Source organism: Rattus norvegicus, chromosome 7 (genome assembly GCF_036323735.1).
Source record: "Rattus norvegicus strain BN/NHsdMcwi chromosome 7, GRCr8, whole genome shotgun sequence".
In the NCBI taxonomy this organism is placed as follows: domain Eukaryota; kingdom Metazoa; phylum Chordata; class Mammalia; order Rodentia; family Muridae; genus Rattus; species Rattus norvegicus.
Genome location: NC_086025.1, coordinates 108577960 through 108601738, shown reverse-complemented (window position 1 = coordinate 108601738; position 23779 = coordinate 108577960). Strand labels below are relative to the sequence as shown.

Below are 23779 nucleotides of genomic sequence, written 5' to 3'. Positions count from 1 at the left end.
CAAGACCGAGTCAGAGCCTCTGCGGAAGTGCACTAAAAGACCGTTGGAGCTCGAGTGAATTACTAGAGACGCTCAAACCCCAAGGTAAGTGCTCCAAAGGAGTTAAAACTCTGAAGGAGAGGTGCCAAGGGGACACAAAAGCAGATCCCAAGACTAAGTTAGAGTCCTGAGGTAGGTGCGCCAGGAGATGTCTTAAGAGAGTCTTAAAGGGAGCACCAGAAAAGATGGTTGGAGCCCAGAGGCAAGATTGAAAAAGGAGGATCTGAACCCTGAGGGTAGGGAGTTAGTTACCGTGAAGGAAGGGCATCGAAGAAAGGGATAGAGTCTTGGGGGGTAGCAAAAAAGATTAGGAGGCACTGAGATAGGGCATTAAGAGAAGGAGAGAGAGGGGTTGGGGATTAAGCTCAGCGGTAGAGCACTTGCCTAGAGGCCCTGGGTTCGATCCCCAGCCCCCCAAAAAAAAGAAAAAAGAGAAGGAGACAGACAGAGAGAGGCAGACAGAATGACAGACAGAAAGACAGAGACAAAAGAGACAGAGTCAGAGAGAGACAGAGACAGAGACAGAGAGAGACTTAAATGAAATGCACCAAGATGGATTTGGAACCCTAATAGAGTCATGAGGGTTGGAGAGTTTGAACCCTAAGGAAAGATCGTTCAGAAGCTTGGGACCAAAAAGGAGGGACACCAAAAGAAGTGTAGAGCTTGAGAGAGGCACCAAGAGATGTTGGGTTGAGGGGGGGGGCACTGAAGGAAAGGTACCAAGAGAAAGTTGGAGCTTTGGAAGTAGGGTTCCTGTCCTGGCCAGTTGTCCCATCCTGCAGAACAGCAAACAAGGGTGCAGAGGGTACCTGGAAAAGAATGGGGGACAAGAGACGCTAAGAAGGATGCCAAGACAAGAGTCTGATCAAGGTGACAATTTTATTTTTTCTCAAGGCTGAATTTATACCTTAACAGGGGTAACAGAGAGGGGGGGGGGAGTGGGAAACATTTACACAGGCCAAGGACACAGATTATGTCAACAGGATGTTGGTTTTTCAAAAAGGTTACAGGTTTGTCATATCATTAGTCAGTAGGATGTTGATTTCTCAGAAAGGTTACAGGTCATATCATTGGCTCTGATGTCAGATGTATTTCTCAGCAGGTCACAACTTTGTCATATCATTATTCATCCTGACCACCAGATTTGTATTAGTCTACTGCAGCTGGCTGGGGATTTTCCATGAACCCAGTCATACTTAACCCTAACTATACTATTAACATCAATAATGGAGGGTTTTAAGGGCATTGCTCCCAACAGGTTCCCAGAGATTTGAAGTACAGAAAAAGGGGCCCAAGAGAGACTTGGAACCCTGAGAAAAGGTACGGGAGAGTCAGAGATCATCTAAAAGGGACCGAGAGAGGTTCACAGAGATAGTAGGAGCCTTGAAGTACACTAAGAAATGGTCGCAGCCCTGAGGAAGAGATGATATGGGAGGTGGGAAACCTGAGGAGATGGTACTCAGAGTCAGCACCAAGAAAAGGTCAGAGCCCTGCATGAGAAGTACCAAAAGAGGTCCAGAACACTGAAGGTAGGGTCCCTAGGTTGGAGTTCTGAAGTAAGGGTACAAAGAGGGAGCTGCATCCCTGAGTGGAGGGAGGTAGAAGTCTGGAGGGAAGGGCCTCAGGAAGGGACCTGAACTTAGGAAGGAGAGAAGGATGCCAAGAGACGGTCATAAGCCCTGACTGAAATGGTCCTAGAGAGTTTCTGAACACTGAGGGAAGGGTGCCAAGAGAAGGTTGTAAGTCTGAGGAGGATCCCAAGAGTCTTGAGAGGAGTGCATGCAGAGGGGGGTTCATTCAAAAAGAGGATTGGAACCTTAAGGGAAGTGTACCAAGAGAGAACTGGAATGTGGAAGATGGGTGTGGGGCCCAAGAGCCTAGACATAAGGACCACAAGAGGAGTTTTGATCACTGAAGGAGGGGTCCAAGATAGTTAGATCCCCGAGGGAAGGACCTGGGCCCCAAGAGAGTTGGAGCATTGGGAAGGGATGGAAGGTCTGAGGGAAGGACATAAGGTGGGTGTGAGAACTTTAAGAGGAAGGTGTCAAGAGAGGATGGGAGACTCTTGAAAAGGCACCATGTAGGGTTCAGAACCCTGAAGAAGGGTCACAAAGAGAGAGGTTAATGAGGGAAGAGAGCCAAGAAAGGCTCAGAGCCCCAAGAATCCCAAAAGGTCAGATACTTAGAGGAAAGCTGCTCAAGAGATGTCCTGAAGCCCAAGGGAATGGTGTCAAGAGAGTGTGAAGCCTGCGGGAAGGGTGTCAGGAGCTGCTTAGAGCTCTGAAGGAAGGGCTCTAAGAGTGGGTCTCAGCACAGAGGGAAGGAGCAAGAATGGGCTGAATTTTTAAAGGAGGGGCACCAAGAGAGGGTCAGAATCCAAGGAAAGGGGAGAGAGGGAGAGAGAGGGAGAGGGAGAGGGAGAGGGAGAGGGAGAGGGAGGGAGGGAGGGAGGGAGAGAGAAAGAGAGAGAGAGAGAGAGAGAGAGAGAGAGAGAGAGAGAGAGAGCTGCAAGAAAGGGTTGGGGCTCTGAAGGAGTGGTGACAAGAGTTGGTAAGAAGCTTGAAAGAAGGGTAGAACTGTAGTACTGAGTTCAGAGGCCTGAGGAAAGGGCACGAAGAGATGGTCAGTGATGACCAGAGCCTAGGAGCAGAGCTCCAATAGAAAGTAGCCTTAGAGCAGAGGCACCCAGGTAGTGTCCCTGAGGGAGCACCACCAACAGAGGACAGGGCTTGAGGGGTGACCACAATCAGAGTCAGAGCCCTGCAGGAAGAATGCCTGGTGAGAAGTTTCAGTCTTGGGTGAATCACTCAGATTGGTGGTCAGAGTTGTGAGTGAGGGGGAATGGTGCTCCAGTGCTTGAAGCCTGAAAGAAGGAGAGTAGGCACAGAGAGAGACTTTTTATGGGGGACAGTCTTCAGGATGGTCTCCAGAAGGAGGACGTTGGCCCTCTTCCTCAGAAAGAGCCTTCTATAACATTCTCGTGAGTACAAACAAGCCCAGTGGGGCCAGCGACTGAGAGGGGCTATCAGAGTTTGAGTAACTAGCCTGGAAGATTCCAGAAGAGTACATTAGATTCCAATTAAGCAGCCAAGTACCAGTTATGAGAGAATAAGCTCCAGCCCAGTGGGGCAGCTCCATGAAGAAACCTCAGAGGAGACAGTAGGATGAGTCTAGATCGGGGAAGTGGGAAGATGAGGAAAGGTTTCTAACATGGGGAGGATGTGGACTACGTTCATGGGAGCAAGAAGATCTAGAAGGGGGAAGCTGTCAGAGCCACCAGGACAGAGCAGGGTGGAATAGGCAAGGACCTGAAGCTCCTGTGGTAGAAGCATGAGGGCAGGCTGTCGAGGTGGAGGCCATGGGCACTCCTCAGTTCATTGCTGCTGGGGATGTGGACCTGGAGCAAGGAGCCTGACCCTCACTGATGGGGACATAGTTCTCTTCACTTTCAGGTTCACCTGCCTGTTGGAAATGATGCTCCCCTTCTTCTTGCTAATTCTCCTGAGTCTCCCATGGGTGGATACTACTGTCAACAATACCAGTGGGTTCGGCAACAGTACTAGTGACTTGGAAGATCCAAACAAAGCTAGATGTAAGTATGATCCAAAGACTCCCAGGGTGTCAGATGTAAGGAGAAACCACTTAGAGTGAACTAGGGTTATAAGAAGACTTGTTTGGAATTGGGCTCACCAGAACTAAGTGGCACGGGTATTGTGTTAACTTGGGACTCCAAGATACTCCTGAGAGTCAACAGGGTTGAGTGGACCGAAGGCTCCCACAGAGAGCTGCTGACCAGGAGACCCAAGAGAGCATCTGGCCACAGCACTGCCCCAGCAGGGACAGCAGATGCAGAGTCCAGAGAAGCCCCGGAGGATTGTGGTGTTCTCGGTGGCCACCGTTCCACAGAGGGATAGACTTGTTTGAAGAGGACAGCTGTTTTATATGTGACTTGCCTTTCAGAACAAGGAAAGGTCTGTGGTGGGCTCGTTGCTATCCTGGGAGCTGGCCTAGCCCTGCCTTTAGACCATGCCAGGATCTGAGCTCTGCAGGCCTTGGGGTGTGTGTGGCTTGTGTAGAGAACTATACTGGGGAGCAGCCGTGAGGGGATGTGGGGTGAGTGAAAGGGAGTTTAATGGCCAAAAGGCTTCTTGGGGTAAAAGTCCAACACTGGTTTTCCCTTCTTCAGGGGTTGCTCATTTGACGTGCAAACGGTGCACAGTCACTAACAGCTTCTCGTGTTCACCTACTCGTGAATGTCCGGTAAATATCAGACGCTGCCTAACAATCGCTATACGTAAGTATCTGCATTTTGGTCACTTAGAGTGATAAGTCTCTCTGTTCCCTCTTAGGGGGTAGGGTCAGTCTCTTCTCTCTGGAGGCAGATCCACCACTCTTTCTGTAGCTCCTCCAACTGAGAGCCTGTTCACAGGCACTGGGTTCAGCCCACCGATTGGGCGGTGTGCATCAGCTCATGGCGCCAAGAGCCGGTGGTTGGTGGTAGACTGACAGTCAGCATGCCCTGGATATCCAGGGAATGAGACTACTCTGGCCCCTTCCAGGCCTCTGTCCCTGATGGCCTCTCTATGCAGGTGGGCAGACATTCCAGTTCAGCTTTTGTAATCTTTGCCAGCGTGTGTTGATTCCTGGTCTTGGACAGTCATATCCTGTATTAGTTACTTTTGTATTGCTCTGATACAACAGCATGCCCAGGACAATTTCTAAAATAATTGGGCTTTTAATTGGGCTTATGTTTTCAGAGGGTCAGAGTCTATAATGGTGGAGGGAAGGCACGGTGGCAAGAACAGCTGAGAGCTCACACCCAGATCAGCAACTGAGAGATAACTAACTTCAAAAGGTGCTATGCTTTTGAACTCTCAAAGCCTGTCCCCAAGTGACACACCTATGTCAATAAGGCCATACCTTCTAATCCTTCCCAAACAGTTCTACTAAGGAGAGGGGGAGGGTTGCGGGGCGGGATGGGGGACAAATATTCAAACATATGAGCCTATGGGGGCCATTCTCATTCTAACCACCATACCCCCCCAGCTAGTCAGGTTCAAGCAATGAGGTGCCTCGATTCCTCAGGGTGACTCCTGCCTTTTGAGATGGCAAAGCTAGGGCTGGATCGGGGCACACATAAATAAATAAAGGCAAAACAAATATCGCTTAAATGAGCAGTGATCCTTTGTGGAGGTGTCAGGAATGGTTGCAATGGAGATGTAACTACTGTCAGTACACGTACATCAAGTAACATGGATGAACACAGCCACTGGGCTGGTGAATGCCCAGGCAAAGGGGCAGTAATTCTAAAAGGCAGTCCATCCAGCAGTTCTGAAGTTTCAATTGTAGGTGTCTCCTGCCACACCACAGAGTCTAAACTCACAATGGCTCTAGATCGAGGATGGTAGAACTTGGTCTGGAAAGGAGCAGATAGCAACGGTCTTAGTGCTTGTGCCTCTGTCTGGGATGAAGTCGCTCTGGATAACACATTGCTGACTTGTCCAAGGGTGGTTTGTTCCCAGGGGTTGGTGAGGGACTGGATTGCCCCCTCCCCTGCCTTTACTTTGTCCACATCTGCAACAGATGATCTGATAACATCTTTAACAAGTGGGAATCACCATATGAATCCACCAAGAGAGAAATGGGCAGGTGACACACTTCCCATGGGCTCACAGAATGGATGGGCCTCACAAATGGAGCTCGGTGGAGTCCTATCTCCATGGCAGTACCATGGTGCTGTAAATTGTTGTGTGGGAAGGAACTGCCAGCTCCCTGACAGGAAAGAACCTTTCTAGACAGTCCACTAGCCGACAAGGAAGCCACCCTGGGACAAGGAAACATCAGGAGTTGGGTGATCTGCAAAGAGAGGACTTATCAAAGCCAGGAGAGAGCCGTGACAGAGAGCTGAAGTCCAACTGCCCATAAACACAGTTTGTGTGTGAGAGACGGATATTTGGTTTATGATCCATAACGAAGCCCTTCTGATGTCCGGCAGAAGACAAGACTCAGGGCTGTGAATGGTAGACTTTGGGATGAGTTCCACAGCACAGGAACTAAATCATGGCTGCAGACTACAAGGGGAACAAGCAGCATCAGTAGCAGCAGGGGACAGCATCGACAGCAGGGGCAGCAGCGGCAGCAGCAGCAGCAGCAAGGCCTCAAGCCTTCAGCCCAGGGGTGTGGTCAGTGGGACTCATGTCAGACAAGCTTAGTGGGCTGAAGCCACTGGAGATAGTGGTCTTGTTCTCCATTGAGCCTTGCTTGGAATGGGCCATATAATCTGTGGTAGAAAATGTGTCAGTCATCAGGGGCCCCCATGATTTGTACATAGGTGCCAAAGCTTGGGAAACCAGGTTGACAGATGGAGCTTCTGGTCATTGTTTCATTCTAGACTTGGGGAGTGCTCAGGGGAACGGCAGAGCTCAAACTGAAGAGGACATTTCCTTTGCCTCCCTGAGTGTACTGAGGCTAAGAAGTCAACTGGGGAGGGACAGGGACAGGGACAGATGTAAAGATGGTAGTGTGCACAGAAAGAAAGGTAAGTATGGGCGTTGGTACCGAGCAGTCGGGCCATCTTGCTTCCTAGCAGTTTTTTGTTTTTTTTTGTTTTTTGTTTTTCATTTTTTTATTTTGTTTTTTTTTTTTGTTTTGTTTTTTTTTTTTTTTTTTTTTTTTTTTTGGTTAGGCAGATGTCTGGTATGAAGCTAGTTGTATGGCCGACTGTGGTGGTGAGTGTACAGCAAACCTGTGAAGGTGGTAATTCTCCTGATGGCTTCTTTTGTAGGTGTGACCACTCGGGAGCTCCTTGTCTACAAGGAGTGCACAAGGGATTGCTCCTTTGTGTACAAACAGCATGTGCCTCCAGAATTCCCTAGAATGCTTAAAACCACCAATAGCTTTTACTTTGCCCTGTGCTGTGCGGGCGTACTTTGCAATGATGGAGGACCCAGTAATGTAGAGAGGGACTTGTTAACTGACACGGCGATCGAGGAAGAGAACATTTCGAGAGCTGCGCGTCTGGGGCAGTTCAGCCTTCTCCTGTGCCTTGCCTCAATTCTCTCCAGCAGCAAGCTGACCTGAGAGCCGCTCTTTGGGGTATACTCATCTTTCCACAGTTGAAAGCAACTTTGTACTTGCTGCTTACATGTGAAGCAGAAACAGTGTCCAGGGCATCTTTTGGTCCCATTCATCGCTTTCCTGTAGGAAAGTAATAAAGGTGTTGCTTGTTGAAAATGCCGCTGGCCATTGTCTTCCTGCTGTGCTGGAGCACTTAGCCTCGGCTCTCTGTTCAGACTAGCTCATTCCTACTCCACAACCTTAGGAGTTTCTTCATGGCATCATGGTGTGTGTTGTTTCAGCAGCCTTTAAACACTGTGGGCTAAATACTCATCACATGGGTTGGTCCAAAGCATCTGAAAACCTGGGCGAGTGAGTGTTTTGAACGAACGGCAGAAATGTTCTGAGGCTAGTCAGTATGTGGGCTGATAAGGCAGGAACTCAGCGGAGCTTGGATGACCTCATCCTTTCACCGGTCCATTCATTCCTCTGGTCATAGTAGGAGGGAAGAGAGACGCTGCCTGGCAATGAGTGGCACCTGGGCCTCGGGCCCTGATAGTAGCATCTGTGATTTCCCCAGTCTTTTGGGACAAATTCCGGAACAACTGCTTTGTCTCTCCCACACCACTTGCTTTTGCTGAAGTGACAGGATGTTCCCCCATTGCTAACCCCTGGCGGTTTCTACTAATGTCCAAAATTGTATTGCACTTCTATTTTTATGTGGATATGTGCACACATATGGCCCTGTGCATCTGGGGTGGGGTCTTTTCATGTCTCAAATGCTCAGCAACTATGCACATGTTCGCACACAAGCTGTGGAGTGTGGCAGAGAGAGACAGAGGATCAGTGACGTAGAGGAAGAGATTTGCCTTAAGGAATAATAGGCTAGATGGAGTGTCTAGGTGGCGGTGTCCAGACGGCAATCTCATCTGAAGTTTCTCACCAGACCCTCACCAGACTGCACTGAAGATACCCACATTCAGGAAATCCACTGATATAAAGGTCAGACACATTTCCAAGATACCATTGCAAGAGCATTTACACTGAGGGCACCTCCATGCTTAGGGAACATACCACAGTGAACATATACATGCACTGTCATTTTTCTCACTGAGTACCTTGGTGGCCTCTAAGTCTGGCTTCTGGCTTCTTGCTTGCTTGCTTTCTTTCTCTCTTTCTTTCTCTCTTTCTTTTTTCTTTCTTTCGTTTTTCTTTCTTTTTTCATTTCTTCCTTTCTGTTTTTGAATAGTACATGTGTGCTCTCCATGCCTGTTTTGTGGTATTGTAGTCATTATATGATTGCTTTGTTAGATACAAATTACATAACACACACTCACTCATGTAGTTCATCAAATTCAGGTGTTTTGTACAGTGTCTGTATGGACGTCTCCTTTACCGTCATAGTCATTTCTCGAATGTTTTTTCCTCCAGATGAATTCAGGGCCATTTGTGACTCCTGTTCTGACTCACCCAGGCTGTCCTTACCCAGTCACCAGCCTGTCTGATTGTACTTTCTGTCTCTATACATTTTTATTTTCTGAACATTGCTAAAAATTGAACTTTCATCAAGTTTTGTGGTACCTGATATATATGAACATAACTGCATTTATACATATACATGTGTACATATAATTGTCTTTGAACTTGCATCACGTTTTCAAGTCTCACCTGTTGGAGGTGTAGCCGGTCATAGGGACAGGCCTGGCTGTTCTTCTTTCTTCTTGGTTCCTCTTGAGGCAGGATGGTGGTGAGAATTGGTCTTAAGATATATTTAGGGTGTTTGGACCATAAGAAAATATTTACCTATCTTAAATCTAAGTCACTCATCTACTCTAGTTGATCTGCCTGAGTTCCCTTGAGACCAGAACCTGCAGTTTCTGGCATTAGCATCTCACCACAAAACCGCAGGGAATAATGAAGGATTAATCCTGGAGTCTTTCCCCTTTCTATCAGATGCCTCTTGCTTGTCAGGTTAGGGGAAACTTTACAGCAATAAACTTCGATTGAAGCAGGAGAAGATTCTCCAAGCTTCCAAGAAGAAAAAATGTTACACAAGCAAATAGGGATTAAACTCACATATATTATGAATTTACATGTACAGATTCATGCATACACCTATATGAATTTAATTCAAACTAGCTTCATGCTATCTCATAATTATATGTTTAACTCACATATCCACACTCGCCACACGTATTGAAGCAAAAGACCAAGCACCTGTGCCTAAAGAACTCCCTCATTCTGGATTACAAACAAACTCCAATCTTTACTGCATAGAGAAAGAGTTTCTACCCTTTTATTGCTAAATGAATTAAACCCAGGTCTGCAAGAAGAAAACTTTGTTCTTTTTAGTAAGATCGAGACTGCCTTGTTATTAAGAAAAGACCCACTGTGCTCCTTCCCATGTAAGGAGAAGCCTGCCTGCTCCTGCTCTCTCTGCAGCTTTCTTTTCGCTCTTGCCTCTGCGTGCTGCAGGTAGCTCCCTTAATTTTTTAGGTTGCCTTATAATTCCTAAGTTATTCCACTCTGCATTCTCCCTCTAATTTTGCTCTCGTCTCCTGCTCTGATGTAATAATGTCCTTGCTCCCATTGCCTTACTCCTAAAACTATGCTCTCACGTGCTATCAATGTTATGCCCTCTCCAATGTAATGTTTCCTAGTTTTTTCTTTACATTTTCTAGGAGAATAGATAACATGGTCTTTCCAAGGAAACCCTCCTCTCTCCTTTATTTTTAAAAAAGTTCACCAGAAGTTCAAGCATAAATTCCAATCATAAAGTGAATGAGACGTTTACAACAGGGAATGCTTACATGCATATCCATTAAGAGTAATTTTCTGGCTAAACATTCATCACCTCTCACGAGCTCTACCGATTCACAGAGAGTTAATGACTATAACCAAGTCATCACTGAAGTTTTGTATAGTTAAAACCAGCCAGTCATCTGTTCTTGCACCTGTAGTAAATAGTCTGTTCCCTTTTTGTGACCTTTGGTTAATTGTTACAACCTCTTGGCATGTGCTCTAAGTTGTAGGTGCCTGCTTGCTATCTCAGGAACAATCAACGCATGACACTGAAGACTGGCAGAGATCTCCTTGCTGTTTTGACACCAGAAAAGGTTTAATAGCAGTCCTATTATAAAAGAGCTTAATAATTACTAATATAACTTTAGGAATTCTTATAGGATCGTCATCAAGAATGAAGAAATCATCTATTTGTCTATACAGCACCACTATAAGACGGTACATCTTCATTGTTCTGTAGAGATCTGCTCCAGTGTTGGTATAACACCTAATGATATAAATGCAAATTAACAGGAATCTTTCCTAAAATGGAATCCTTCTCAACTTTGCCTAGAGAAGCAATTCTAATTAAATAATTAAATTAACTTTGAATGTCCAAGGCAGAGCCATCTCAGGAAGATCACCTGCTAGTTTTCAGCTTCTACTTGATGTCTCCTGGCAGCCACTAATATCTACTTGTATGTAAACTCACTTTCCCAAGTGACAAGTCCTGGCACATAGAGTCTATTAAGTCTATTAGCTAGGGGCCACAGGCGGTGTCACTGTAAGCTGCCTGTCATACCTGCGAGTGGGGGCAGGCTCTTCTGGGTATGCACTTGTGGTCTCAGCAGCTCCTGGAGTCTAAGATCACATTTTTATATTCCCAGCCTTTTGTTTATAGAAAAAGTGGTGGACGTATTGGTTTCACAGAAAAGCGTAAAGCTTTGTCTTCATAGGACCCCTTTCACCCTTCCCAGACGTTCTGGTGTTTTCTTGTTTGCATTTAATCCCAGTGAAAGTTTTTCATTCTTGAGTTCTTCTTTTCCCCTTTTCTCTTTCACTAATGACTTGTTTTATCTCCATGAGTTTACTTTCTTGGGTATTTTTGATTGCTTCCAGTTTTAAGTTTTATGGCATTCTTGTCTGATATTATATTTGGTGTTATTTTAATCTTTCTGAATTAGTTAAAATTGGTTTTTTTTCCCAACATGTGGTTTGTTTTAGAGAAACTCTGTATGCTGCTGTGTAGAATGCTGTGGGGTGGGTGTGTGTGTGTGTGTGTGTGTGTGTGTGTTGTGTGTTGTGTGTGTGTGTGTGTGTGTGTGTGTAATATATAGTAGATATTTGTAAGACCCATTTTATGTATAGTACCTTTTAATTCTAATGTTTTTCTGCTTATTTTTGTCTAGATGATCGGTTGAAGATGGTGGTGTACTGAAATCATATATCATTATTATTATTATTGTTATTATTATTACTAATCTGTGTCTTTAATTCCAGCACTACAGTTTTTGTCAAATTGGGTGTAGCGGAGTATGGTGCATGCATAGTTACAGTAGCAATGTCTTGTTTGTTAACTGTCCAGTGGTTATAGTCACATGCCCTTCGTCTCTTCAGATTAGTTTCAGTTTGAAGTCTGTTTTGTCAGATATTAGGATAGCAGGGCTTTCTTCCTTCCTGGTCCCATTGGGTTGGAGTCCTTTCATGCATCTGCTCACTCTAATGACATATTTATGTTTCAAACTAGAATGTATTTCTTGTAGACAACAGATTTTTGTTTTTGAATCCTTTCAGCTAGCCTATGTCTTTTTTTTTTCTTTTTTAGAAGTTCTTCTAATTCTTGAGGCTAAGAGGTAGTTCAGGGTCAAGGAGCCCTTCTTGCTGCACATCCCATTGTGGGAAGAAAAGGGGAAGTGTATAAATGGGAAAGAGAAGGAAGAAGGAAAGTCCCTCTTTTTATCCAGAGCTCATGATATGGTATTAGTTGCTGAGGGAGTACTTCTCATGATCCACCCAACTCTTTTTTTTGTTTAATTATTAACTTGAGTATTTCTTATTTACATTTCGAGTGTTATTCCCTTTCCCAGTTTCCAGGCCAACATCCTCCCCCTAACCCCTCCCCTCCCCTTCTTATAGTGTTCCCCTCCCCATCCTCCCCCCATTGCCGCCCTCCCCCCAACAATCACGTTCACTGGGGTTAGCAGGACCCAGGGCTTCCCCTTCCACTGGTGCTCTTACTAGGATATTAAATGCTACCTATGAGGTCAGAGTCCAGGGTCAGTCCATGTATAGTCTTTAGATAGTGGCTTAGTCCCTGGAAGCTCTGGTTGCTTGGCATTGTTGTTCATATGGGGTCTCGAGCCCCTTCAAGCTCTTCCAGTTCTTTCTCTGATTCCTTCAACGGGGGTCATGTTCTCAGTTCAGTGGTTTGCTGCTGGCATTTGCCTCTGTATTTGCTGCATTCTAGCTGTGTCTCTCAGGAGAGATCTAGATCCAGCTCCTGTCTGCCTGCACTTCTTTGCTTCATCCATCTTGTCTAATTGGGTGGCTGTATATGTATGGGCCACATGTGGGGCAGGCTCTGAATGGGTGTTCCTTCTGTCTCTGTTTTAATCTTTGCCTCTCTAACCCCTGCCAAGGGTATTCTTGTTCCCCTTTTAAAGAAGGAGTGAAGCGTTCACATTTTGATCATCCGTCTTGAGTTTCATGTGTTCTAGGCATCTAGGGTAATTCAAGCATTTGGGCTAATAGCCACTTATCAATGAGTGCTTACCATGTGTGTTTTTCTGTGATTGGGTTACCTCACTCAGGATGATATTTTCCAGTTCCAACCCTTTGCCTATGAATTTCATAAAGGCATTGTTTTTGATAGCTGAGTAATATTCCATTGTGTAGATGTACCACATTTTCGGTATCCATTCCTCAGTTGAAGGGCATCTGGGTTCTTTCCAGCTTCTGGCTATTATAAATAAGGCTGCTATGAACATAGTGGACCACGTGTCTTTTTTATATGTTGGGGCATCTTTTGGGTATATGCCCAAGAGAGGTATAGCTGGATCCTGAGGCAGTTCAATGTCCAATTTTCTGAGGAACCTCCAGACTGATTTCCAGAATGGTTGTACCAGTCTGCAATCCGACCAACAATGGAGGAGTGTTCCTCTTTCTCCACATCCTCGCCAGCATTTGCTGTCACCTGAGTTTTTGATCTTAGCCATTGTGACTGGTGTGAGGTAAAATCTCAGGGTTGTTTTGATTTGCATTTCCCTTATGACTAAAGATGTTGAACATTTCTTTAGGTGTTTCTCAGCTATTCGGCATTCCTCAGCTGTGAATTCTTTGTTTAGCTCTGAACCCCATCTTTTAATAGGGTTATTTGTCTCCCTGCGGTCTAACTTCTTGAGTTCTTTGTATATTTTGGATATAAGGCCTCTATCTGTTGTAGGATTGGTAAAGATCTTTTCCCAATCTGTTGGTTGCTGTTTTCTCCTAACCACAGTGTCCTTTGCCTTACAGAAGCTTTGCAGTTTTATGAGATCCCATTTGTTGATTCTTGATCTTAGAGCATAAGCCATTGGTATTTTGTTCAGGAAATTTTATCCAGTGCCCATGTGTTCGAGATGCTGCCCTAGTTTTTCTTCTATTAGTTTGAGTGTATCTGGTTTGATGTGGAGGTCCTTGATCCACTTGGACTTAAGCTTTGTTCAGGGTGATAAGCATGGATCAATCTGCATTCTTCTACACGTTGACCTCCAGTTGAACCAGCACCATTTGCTGAAAATGCTATCTTTTTTCCATTTGATGGTTTTGGTTCCTTTGTCAAAAATCAAGTGACCATAGGTGCGTGGGTTCATTTCTGGATCTTCAATTCTATTCCATTGGTCTATCTGTCTGTCTCTTTACTAATATCATGCAGTTTTTATCACTATTGCTCTGTAATACTGCTTGAGTTCAGGGATAGTGATTCCCCCTGAAGTTCTTTTATTGTTGAGGATAGATTTAGCTATCCTGGGTTTTTTGTTATTCCAGATGAATTTGCAAATTGTTCTGTCTAACTCTTTGAAGAAATGGATTGGTATTTTGATGGGGATTGCATTGAATCTGTAGATCGCTTTTGGTAAAATGGCTATTTTTACTATATTAATCCTGCCAATCCATGAGCATGGGAGATCTTTCCATCTTCTGAGGACTTCTTCAATTTCTTTCTTCGGAGGCTTGAAGTTCTTATCATACAGATCATTCACTTGCTTGGTTAAAATCACACCGAGGTATGTTATATTATTTGGGACTATTATGAAGGGTGTCATTTCCCTAACTTCTTTCTCGGCTTGTATCTCTTTTGTGTAGAGGAAGGCTACTGAATTATTTGAGTTAATTTATACCCAGGCACTTTTTATCAGGTTTAGTAGTTCTCTGGTGGAACTTTTGGGATCACTTAAATATACTATCATATCATCGGCAAATACTGATATTTGTCTTCTTCTTTTCCAATCTCTATCCCTTTGATCTCCTTTTGTTGTCTGATTGCTCTGGCTAGAACTTCAAGAACTATATTGAATAAGCAGGGAGAGAGTGGGCAGCCTTGTCTAGTCGCTGATTTTACTGGGATTGCTTCAAGTTTCTCTACATTTAGTTTAATGTTAGCAACTGGTTTGCTGTATATAGCTTTTACTATGTTTAGGTATGGGCCTTGAATTCCTATTCTTTCCAGGACTTTTATCATGAAGGGGTGTTGAATTTTGTCAAATGCTTTCTCAGCATCTAATGAAATGATCGTGTGGTTTTGTTCTTTTAGTTTGTTTATATAATGGATCATGTTGATGGTTTTCCATATATAAAACCATCCCTGCATGCCTGGGATGAAGCCTACTTGATCATGGTGGATGATTGTTTTGATGTGCTCTTGGATTCGGTTTGCCAGAATATTATTGAGCATTTTTGCGTCGATATTCATAAGGGAAATTGGTCTGAAGTTCTCTTTCTTTGTTGGGTCTTTGTGTGGTTTAGGTATAAGAGTAATTGTGGCTTCATAGAAGGAATTCCGTAGTGCCCCATCTGTTTCAAATTTGTGGAAGAGTTTGGATAGTATTGGTATGAGGTCTTCTATGAAGGTCTGATAGAATTCTGCACTGAACCCCTCTGGACCTGGGCTGTTTTTGGTTGGAAGACCTTTAATGACTGCTTCTATTTCTTTAGGAGTTATGGAGTTGTTTAAATGGTTTATCTGTTTCTGATTTAACTTCAGTACCTGGTATCTGTCTAGGAAATTGTCCATTTCCTGCAGATTTCCAAGTTTTGTTGAATATAGGCTTTTGTAGTAGGATCTGATGATTTTTTGAATTTCCTCTGATTCTGTAGGTATGTCTCCCTTTTCATTTCTGATTGTGTTAATTTGGACACACTCTCTGTGTCCTCTCGTTAGTCTGGCTAAGGGTTTATCTATCTTGTTAATTTTCTCTAAGAACCAACTTTTGGTTCTGTTGATTCTTTGTATAGTCCTTTTTGTTTCTACTTGGTTGAGTTTGATTATTTCCTGCCTTCTACTCCTCCTGGGTGTATTTGCTTCTTTTTGTTCTAGAGCTTTTAGGTGTGTTGTCAAGCTGCTGATATATGCTCTCTCCTGTTTCTTTCTGCAGGCACTCAGAGCTATGAGTTTTCCTCTTAGCACAGCTTTCATTGTGTCCCATAAATTTGAGTATGTTGTACCTTCATTTTCATTAAATTTTAAGAAGTCTTTAATTTCTATCTTTATTTCTTCCTTGACCAGGTTATCATTGAGTAGAGCATTATGCAACTTCCATGTATATGTGGACATTCTTTCCTTATTGTTATTGTTATTGGGCCGTGGTGGTCCGATAGCACGCATGGGATTATTTCTATCTTTATGTACCTGTTGAGGCCCGTTTTTTGACCAATTATATGGTCAATTTTGGAGAAAGTACCATGAGCACCTGAGAAGAATGTATATCCTTTTCCTTTAGGATAGAATGTTCTATAAATATCTGTTAAGTCCATTTGGTTCATGACTTCTCTTAGTCTGTCTACATCTCTGTTTAATTTCTGTTTCCATGATCTGTCCATTGATGAGAGTGGGGTGTTGAAATCTCCTACTATTATTGTGTGAGGTGCAATGTGTGTTTTGAGCTTTAGTAAGGTTTCTTTTACTTATGTAGGTGCCCTTGTATTTGGGGCATAGATATATAGGATTGAGAGTTCATCTTGGTGGATTTTTCCTTTGATGAATATGAAGTGTCCTTCCTTATCTTTTTTGATGAATTTTAGTTGAAAATTGATTTTATTTGATATTGGAATGGCTACTCCAGCTTGCTTCTTCAGACCATTTGCTTGGAAAGGTGTTTTCCAGCCTTTCACTGTGAGGTAGTGTCTGTCTTTGTCTCTGAGGTGTGTTTCCTGTAGGCAGCAGAATGCAGGGTCCTCAATGTGTATCCAGTTTGTTAATCTATGTCTTTTTATTGGGGAGTTGAGGCCATTGATGTTGAGAGATATTAAGGAATAGTGATTATTGCTTCCTGTTTTATTCATATTTGGATGTGAGGTTATGTTTGTGTGCTTTTCTTCTCTTTGTTTTGTTGCCAAGACGATTAGTTTCTTGCTTCTTCTAGGGTGTAGCTTGCCTCCTTATGTTGGGCTTTACCATTCATTATCCTTTGTAGTGCTGGATTTGTAGAAAGATATTGTGTAAATTTGGTTTTGTCATGGAATATGTTGGTTTCTCCATCTATGTTAATTGAGAGTTTTGCAGGATACAGTAACCTGGGCTGGCATTTGTGTTCTCTTAGGGTCTGTATGACATCTCTCCAGGATCTTCTGGCTTTCATAGTCTCTGGCGAAAAGTCTGGTCTGATTCTGATAGGTCATTTCTTTATATGTTACTTGACCTTTTTCCCTTACTGCTTTTAATATTCTTTCTTTGTTTTGTGCATTTGTTGTTTTGACTATTATGTGACGGGAGGAATTTCTTTTCTGGTCCAATCTATTTGGAGTTCTGTATGCTTCTTGTATGCTTATGGGCATCTCTTTCTTTAGGTTAGGGAAGTTTTCTTCTATGATTTTGTTGAAGATATTTACTGGTCCTTTGAGCTGGGAGTCTTCACTCTCTTCTATACCTATTATCCTTAGGTTTGATCTTCTCATTGAGTCCTGGATTTCCTGTATGTTTTGGACCAGTAGCTTTTCCCGCTTTACATTATCTTTGACAGTTGAGTCGATGATTTCTATGGAATCTTCTGCTCCTGAGATTCTCTCTTCCATCTCTTGTATTCTGTTGGTGAAGCTTGTATCTACGGCTCCTTGTCTCTTCTTTTGGTTTTCTATATCCAGGGTTGTTTCCATGTGTTCTTTCTTGATTTACTTCTATTTCCATTTTTAATTCTTTCAACTGTTTGATTGTGTTTTCCTGGAATTCTTTCAGGAATTTTTGTGATTCCTCTCTGTAGGCTTCTACTTGTTTATTTATGTTTTCCTGTGTTTCTCTAAGGGAGTTCATCATGTCTTTCTTGAAGCCCTCCAGCATTATGATCAAATATGATTTTGAAACTAGATCTTGCTTTTCTGATGTGTTTGGATATTCCGCATTTGCTTTGGTGGGAGAATTGGGCTCCGATGATGCCATGTAGTCTTGGTTTCTGTTGCTTGGGGTCCTGCGCTTGCCTCTCGCCATCAGATTATCTCTAGTGTTACTTAGTTCTGCTATTTCTGACAGTGGCTAGACTGTCCTATAAGCCTGTGTGTCAGGAGTGCTGTAGACCTGTTTTCCTGTTTTCTTTCAGCCAGTTATGGGAACACAGTGTTCTGTTTTCAGGCGTGTAGTTTTTCCTATCTACAGGTCTTCAGCTGTTCCTGTGGGCCTGTGTCTTGAGTTCACCAGGCAGGTTGCTAGGAGCATGAAGGTTTGTCTTACCTGTGGTCCCGAGGCTCAAGTTTGCTCGTGGGGTGTTGCTTATGAGTTCTCTGCGGGGGCAGCAACCAGGAAGATCTGCGCCGCCCTTTCCTGGAGCTTCCGTGCACCAGGGTTCCAGATGGCATTTGGTGTTTTCCTCTGGAATCAGTAATGTGGGCAGAGTGTAGTCTCTTCTTCCAGGCGTGTCTGCCTCTCTGAAGGTTTAGCTCTCCCTCCCACGGGATTTGGGTGCAGAGAACTATTTATCTGGTCGGTCCCTTCAGTTTCTGGCGGTGTCTCAGACGCAGGGGACCTGCTGCTCCTGTGCCCTTATCCAAGGGAACCCAGAGGCCGTATACAATTTCCTCTTGGGCCAGGGATGTGGGCAGGGGTGGGCAGTGTTGGTGGTCTCTTTTGCTCTGCAGTCTCAGGAGTGTCCACCTGTCCAGGCGGTGAGCTCTAGCCTATGTCTTTTGCTCAGTAAATGAGGCCACTCACATTTAAAACCATGACTGAAAGCCAGTGTTGCTGCAGCCACTGTGTTGTTGACTTACATGGTGCTGTTGACATTCCTGGTGGCATTTTGAGGTTCAGTAATTATAGCTTTACTGTCTTTCTACAGTCTCTTGGTTATACTCACTCTTTTCTTCAGCTTGAAATATTGCCTCTCGTGTGTTCCTTTAGTTTGATCTTGTATCTAATTTTTTAGGCTGTTTATATCCTGGAAGTTTTGCTCTTTCTCCTCCTTCAATTATGGTAGATGGCTTTACTGATCAGGTACATGACTATAGGTTGCCATCCATGGTCTTTTAGGCAGGACTGGGAATGCATCGCCCCAGGCTCCTCTGGCTCTCACCACCACAGTGCAAACTCAGTTGTTAAACTTCAGTATGTTTCTATGTTCTGTGCACTTCATGTTTAGACTCTGATATACTGTGGGAGTTTTCTTTTCTAGTGTGCTTTGTTGGGAATCCTGTGTGTTTCTTGTTGTCTTTATGGATATGCCTTTCTTTAGTTTCCGGAAGTTTTTTTCTACTACCCTGTTGAAGATCTACTTATGCCCCTGATCCTCTAGTCTTTCACCTTATCTAGTCCTATAATTGAAGGTTTGGTCTTTTTACCATGTCCCAAATTTCATGTGTGTGGTTCTCTCTCTCTCTCTCTCTCTCTCTCTCTCTCTCTCTCTCTCTCTCTCTCTCATATCCTTTGTTTCATTTATTTAGATCCTCTACATTATTTTCAAGCCCTGATATTCTATCTTCTAATTGATTTGTTCTATTTTTAAGGCTCCACCTCTTGACTTTCTTGGGTTATTGGGATATTAAATTACATATTCATTTCAGTTTGAGCTCTCCTTAATCTTTCTACCTCTTTGTTGAATTTTTTTTCAATTCCTGGACTATCTTTGTCATTTTCACCAGTCTTATGTTTGTATTTTCTTGAGATTCACCCAAGTGTTTATTCCCTTTAAGTTCATTAAGCTGTTTCTTTGTGGCTTTTTAAAGCTCCTTGAAATCTTTGACAATGTTAGGATTTCTCTCTCAAATTCTGTATATTGGGCTTCATATAGGTAATTTTCATTGTCAAACATTTCTATAGTACTGGTGGGTTTTATGGGGAAGATACTGCTCTGATTTTTCATATTTTCTATATTTTTACCATGAAGTTTGAACATGGGCACTTTCTTCAGTCTTGTGTTGGACAGAATGGCTTAGTCCAGAACACAGGATATGTGAACCAGGTTGAGCCTTAAGTTTGGGTAAAACTTAGGCAGAATGAAGCCAAGTAGACACAGGGATGTTTAATATACACCTTTGTCCCAGCCTGGAGTTTTGAGGGTAAATTTGAGGGTTATGAAGTGGGCATGGAGGAGAAGATCAGGAGGATTCACCCAGTTAGATTTTGGTGCAAGATGGACAGCATCTGGTTGCTCAGAGAGGCTGAAGTAGAGTGTAAGAAGGGCCTATATGTTGAGCGTGGGTGGAATGTGTCCTGGTCCAGGCCCAAGCAGAAGTGATCAGACTAAGCCAGGGCACGGGATGAGGGACCCAGACTAGCTCTGGGGAGGGGGAGGAGATTGTGTAGAGATAAGGAGCAGGTGGATTCACCTCTCTTCATTCTGGTGCAATACATTCAGGAACTGGCTGCACAGAAAGAATGGAAAATATGACAGTCTTGTACATTTAAAAAATCTTTATTTTATGTGTATGGGTATTTTGGTTGCATGTATGCTCTTGTAAATATAATACAGTGTACATGAAAATATATCGCCCAGGGAAGCCTGAAGAAGGTATCAGATCCTTTGAAACTGGAGTTATATTTATGATCCACAGTGAGAGTGCTGGGACTAGAATCTGGATCCTCTGAAAGAGCAGCTAGTGCTCTTAACTTCTGAACCACTTTTCCAAGCTAAATATAGACACGTTTTAAGAGAAAAAGATTTTTTTTTTGCTGGAAAAAAAGCCCACATGAAGACTTATTAAAATGTGCAGATAATTAATTTAAATATAACTTCTGTTTACAATATATTTGTAATAGTTAATTTCTGTTATGCACCATGAGTCATCATTTCTTTATGAAGAGATATAAGAATTCCAAGTATTCTGTGTATTTATTTGTAAAAGAGCTTTAAGAGGTGGGATGCTTTTTTACATAAAAGGCGTTTTCATTTAGAAATTGCAAAAAGTAGTTAGTTCCTAGGGTTAAAATCCTCTTATGCTGAGATATAAGTAACATTGACCCTGTTGAAACAACAAGGTGTCTTTTTTGAAGTTTTCATGAACTCTTCACAATGTTTACACAACACTGAGGTTTGGTCTTGCTATACCTATTGTAATACTAAGTGTGGGTTCCCAAGATCTGCAGTCTGCATGTAGACATTATGTGACCCCCGAATCCCCCCCACCCCGAGTTATTTCTGATTGGTAAATAAAGATGCCAACAGCTAATAGCTGGGAAGAAGAGACAGGTGGGGTTTAGGATTCCTGGGCTTGGGGTTGGAGGAGAACCATGAGGAGCGAGAAGAAGGCAAATGAAGCAGAAGCCACCATGGGGTTAGGTGAGTTCAAGAAAGCACAGCCCTGAGGGCTGGCCAATTGAATTTAAGAGTAGCCCAGATAAAACATAGTAAGTAATAATTTGGGGTTATCTATAGAAAAATAGATTCTAATAACATAGAGGATAGATATCGGCTCAGCTTTGATGCTTCCTAATGCATATTATAAATATAAAGGTGGTGTGTGTGTCTTTTATCCAGAAACTAAATTGTCAAAGGTGGGGTAGAAACCCTGAGTTAGGATTAAAAATTTCTACAACAACAAAAATTGACATCAGTGTCTCATTTCACTAAAATAGACATTTGCAACTGGGGTTTAGATTTCTCCAACACTAGCTGTGTTTTCTTCTTGGATAAATCTTCCAGTTGTTAAGCCAACACTGAATAGCAAAAAAAAATAACAAAAGAAATTATTCCTTCTTGACAGACTCCTACTGAATTATTCAATGATGTGCCGAGACTCAGCCATCTCCCTATGCTTTTCCCAATGAAAAGACCAACTGGAGATCATCTTCAGCTGTCTACAGTAGATGAGTATTTAGTGTCCAGTGGTCTTATGGAGAAGCTGGCCACTGGATGTGCTGTTTTCCTGAGGTTGGCCTTAGAAGCAAATGCAGAAGAAATGAATGGGTGATTCCAGGGAAAGGAAATGGACCACATGGATGGGTGCTGCTATTGAGACTGGGCATGCAGTACATGTGGGTCCAGGTAGTAAGACCTATAAATTGGACAATCCAGGAGGCCACTATATTCATTACTTTTTTTTACCGTTATAAAACACCATGTCCAAAGCAACTTATATAAGAGTTTTCTTTTGGTCGTACAGTTCTAGAGGGTTAGGATTCATGATGGTGGAGTGGAGGCAGCAGGTGACATGTCTGGAGCAGCAGCTGTGAGCTCACATCTTGAACTACAAACAGAAAGCAAGAATCACATTGAGGGAGGCAATGAAGCTTTTGAAGTCTTAAACCCAGCCCCAGTGACAGACCTCCACTAAAAAGGTTACGTCATCTAATCCTTCCCAAACAGTACCACCAACTGGGAACCAAGTATTCAAATGCAAGAGACTGTTGGAAGACATCTCATTCAAACCACCACACATGATGTTTCAACTTGCCCAACTTAGCTTGGTGACCTAAGACACAGTGTCACTTATTCTTTTGTGGAGTGAAAAGCCCGTAGCTGGAAGAACTTTGGAGTTCATTGGAAGGACCATCATGAGGAGGAGCTCCACCACCCATAGAGCTACAACATCCCCTTTTCTGACTCCTCTAGAATGGGCCTGCTGGATGGGAGGATGGCAAGAAACCTCCACATTTGCTTCTGTGATTAAAAAGCACATGACTCTTCTAGGACAACGCCTCAGTGTCAGGCTACAGACAGGGCTCAGAGATGGGGCGTCTCAGGAACAAAGTACCTGTTTTCTCCTGCTATCTGCTCTTGGTGGCTTTGTGGGCTGGGCTCAGTCCAACTTTACTCTAGGAAGGTGATCTTTCCTTAGGGACCTGGGGACCAAAGCAAGTCCAAGCCAAGTCTGGTGCAGGTACTCTGTACTTGTTCCTCTGGCTGCCTTTCTTCTCTTATGGTGTCCAACTGTTGGTAAGAGTTTTACCATGATTAATGGGAAGAAACCAGGTTGCTTCCATCTATCCATGATAAATTAATAGTAAAAAGTAGACAGCAAGATAGATAGATAGATAGATAGATAGATAGATAGATAGATAGATAGATAGATAGATAGATATGGGGTGGTTAATATGGCCACATTGGGCAGAGGGATAATGAGATTCGTTAACCTAGTCTAATAAACCTTCAAGGTCCTGAAGTTAAGGTTCACGTGGAGGCCTGCGTTATGCTTCTCTAAGCAGTCCCAGTCAAGGTATAGCTCTGTCCATCACTGTCTGGGCCCCAATATCTCCACTAAGGCAGTCTGACAAGTTGTTGGCACTGTGGGAAATCTCTTTTCTTGTAGGCAAATTCCTCCTTTGTTTTTTACCGGGCTTTAGAATTTTCTTGCTTTCCCAGCATGAGATTGCTGGTGGGCATTCCAGTTGTTCAGGAGTCAGCTGATTCAAGGGTCTGTTAATCAAAAGGAGAGACACAGGAATTTCTTCAAACTAGCTTTGTTCCTGTCAGGTAGGTTACCAGGGCAAGAAGAAGTTCAGTAAGCCACTCATGCTAGAGTGCGTCACAGGCTGTCTTCTAGGTCACGAGCAAACAGTCAATACAGATCATCCTTTTGATGTGGGGACACCCCAGTCCAGTTAGCTTGAAGCAGCTTAGAATCTCCATGCCTAGGGATGTGCTCTTTGTGATCTGGGAAGTGAGGACAACTGAAGGCTAAATGAAAGCAAGAGCAAGGGAAGCTTCAAATCCTGATGTCTATTACCTGCCTGACAATGGCCCTCGAAAGCACATGACTGTTACTGACACACAAGAATCAAATTAAATGGCCTAGATGACCTACAAGTAGCATCAACTACTCCTGCATCTTTTGACCTGTCTACTCAGGGAGGTGACAAAAAGAAAAAAGAAAAAGAAAAGCCTGAATACATCGACAGACCTGACAGCACACTCTCGTGACTGCACGCTGATGATTGTTGTAGAAATTTTTAATTCTGACCCAGGGTTTCTACCCCACCTTTGATCATTTAGTTCCTGGATAAAGGACACACACAACCTTTATAATTGCAATAAACCTTAAACAGTACAAGATACCTACACTCTATGTTATTAGAATCTACTTTCCTATCAAAACCCTGAATTATTACTTACTATGATCTATCTGGGCTGCTCTTAACTCCAATTGGTCAGTACTCAGGGAATGTTTCTATGACTCACCTAACCCATGGTAGCCTCCTTCCCTCTTCACCTTCTTCTCCTGGACCCTAAGCCCAGCTATTGGCTGTTGGCATCTTTACCAATCAGAAATAACTTGGGGGCAGGGTCTC

At 43.4% G+C, this 23779-nt stretch overlaps 1 protein-coding gene across 6 annotated transcripts; it reads left to right on the top strand.

Moving 5' to 3' along the window:
• On the top strand, window positions 1–23353 carry Gml (glycosylphosphatidylinositol anchored molecule like). Of its 6 annotated transcripts, none has more exons than XM_063263266.1 (5): window positions 19–84; window positions 822–909; window positions 3476–3631; window positions 4226–4333; window positions 6824–7272. In XM_063263266.1, exons 2-5 carry the CDS (start codon window positions 885–887, stop codon window positions 7117–7119), a joined length of 585 nt encoding a protein of 194 aa, XP_063119336.1. In that variant the 5' UTR covers window positions 19–84; window positions 822–884; the 3' UTR covers window positions 7120–7272. The 6 variants fall into 6 exon arrangements, 5 of the variants coding, with proteins under 5 accessions (XP_063119339.1, XP_063119336.1, NP_001411401.1 ...); XM_063263268.1 differs by having other exon boundaries at window positions 59–84; window positions 3492–3631; XM_063263269.1 differs by lacking the exon at window positions 822–909 and having other exon boundaries at window positions 1–84.
• The last annotated feature ends 426 nt before the right edge of the window (window positions 23354–23779 follow it).

Excerpts from the sequence above, each read along its gene's own strand:
- Gml (XM_063263266.1), top strand. The coding sequence starts at position 885 with ATGCCAAGACAAGAGTCTGATCAAG. Across the intron at positions 910-3,475 it reads AAGACAAGAGTCTGATCAAG|TTCTCTTCACTTTCAGGTTC; the intron begins GTGACAATTTTA and ends ATGGGGACATAG. Across the intron at positions 3,632-4,225 it reads AGATCCAAACAAAGCTAGAT|GGGTTGCTCATTTGACGTGC; the intron begins GTAAGTATGATC and ends TCCCTTCTTCAG.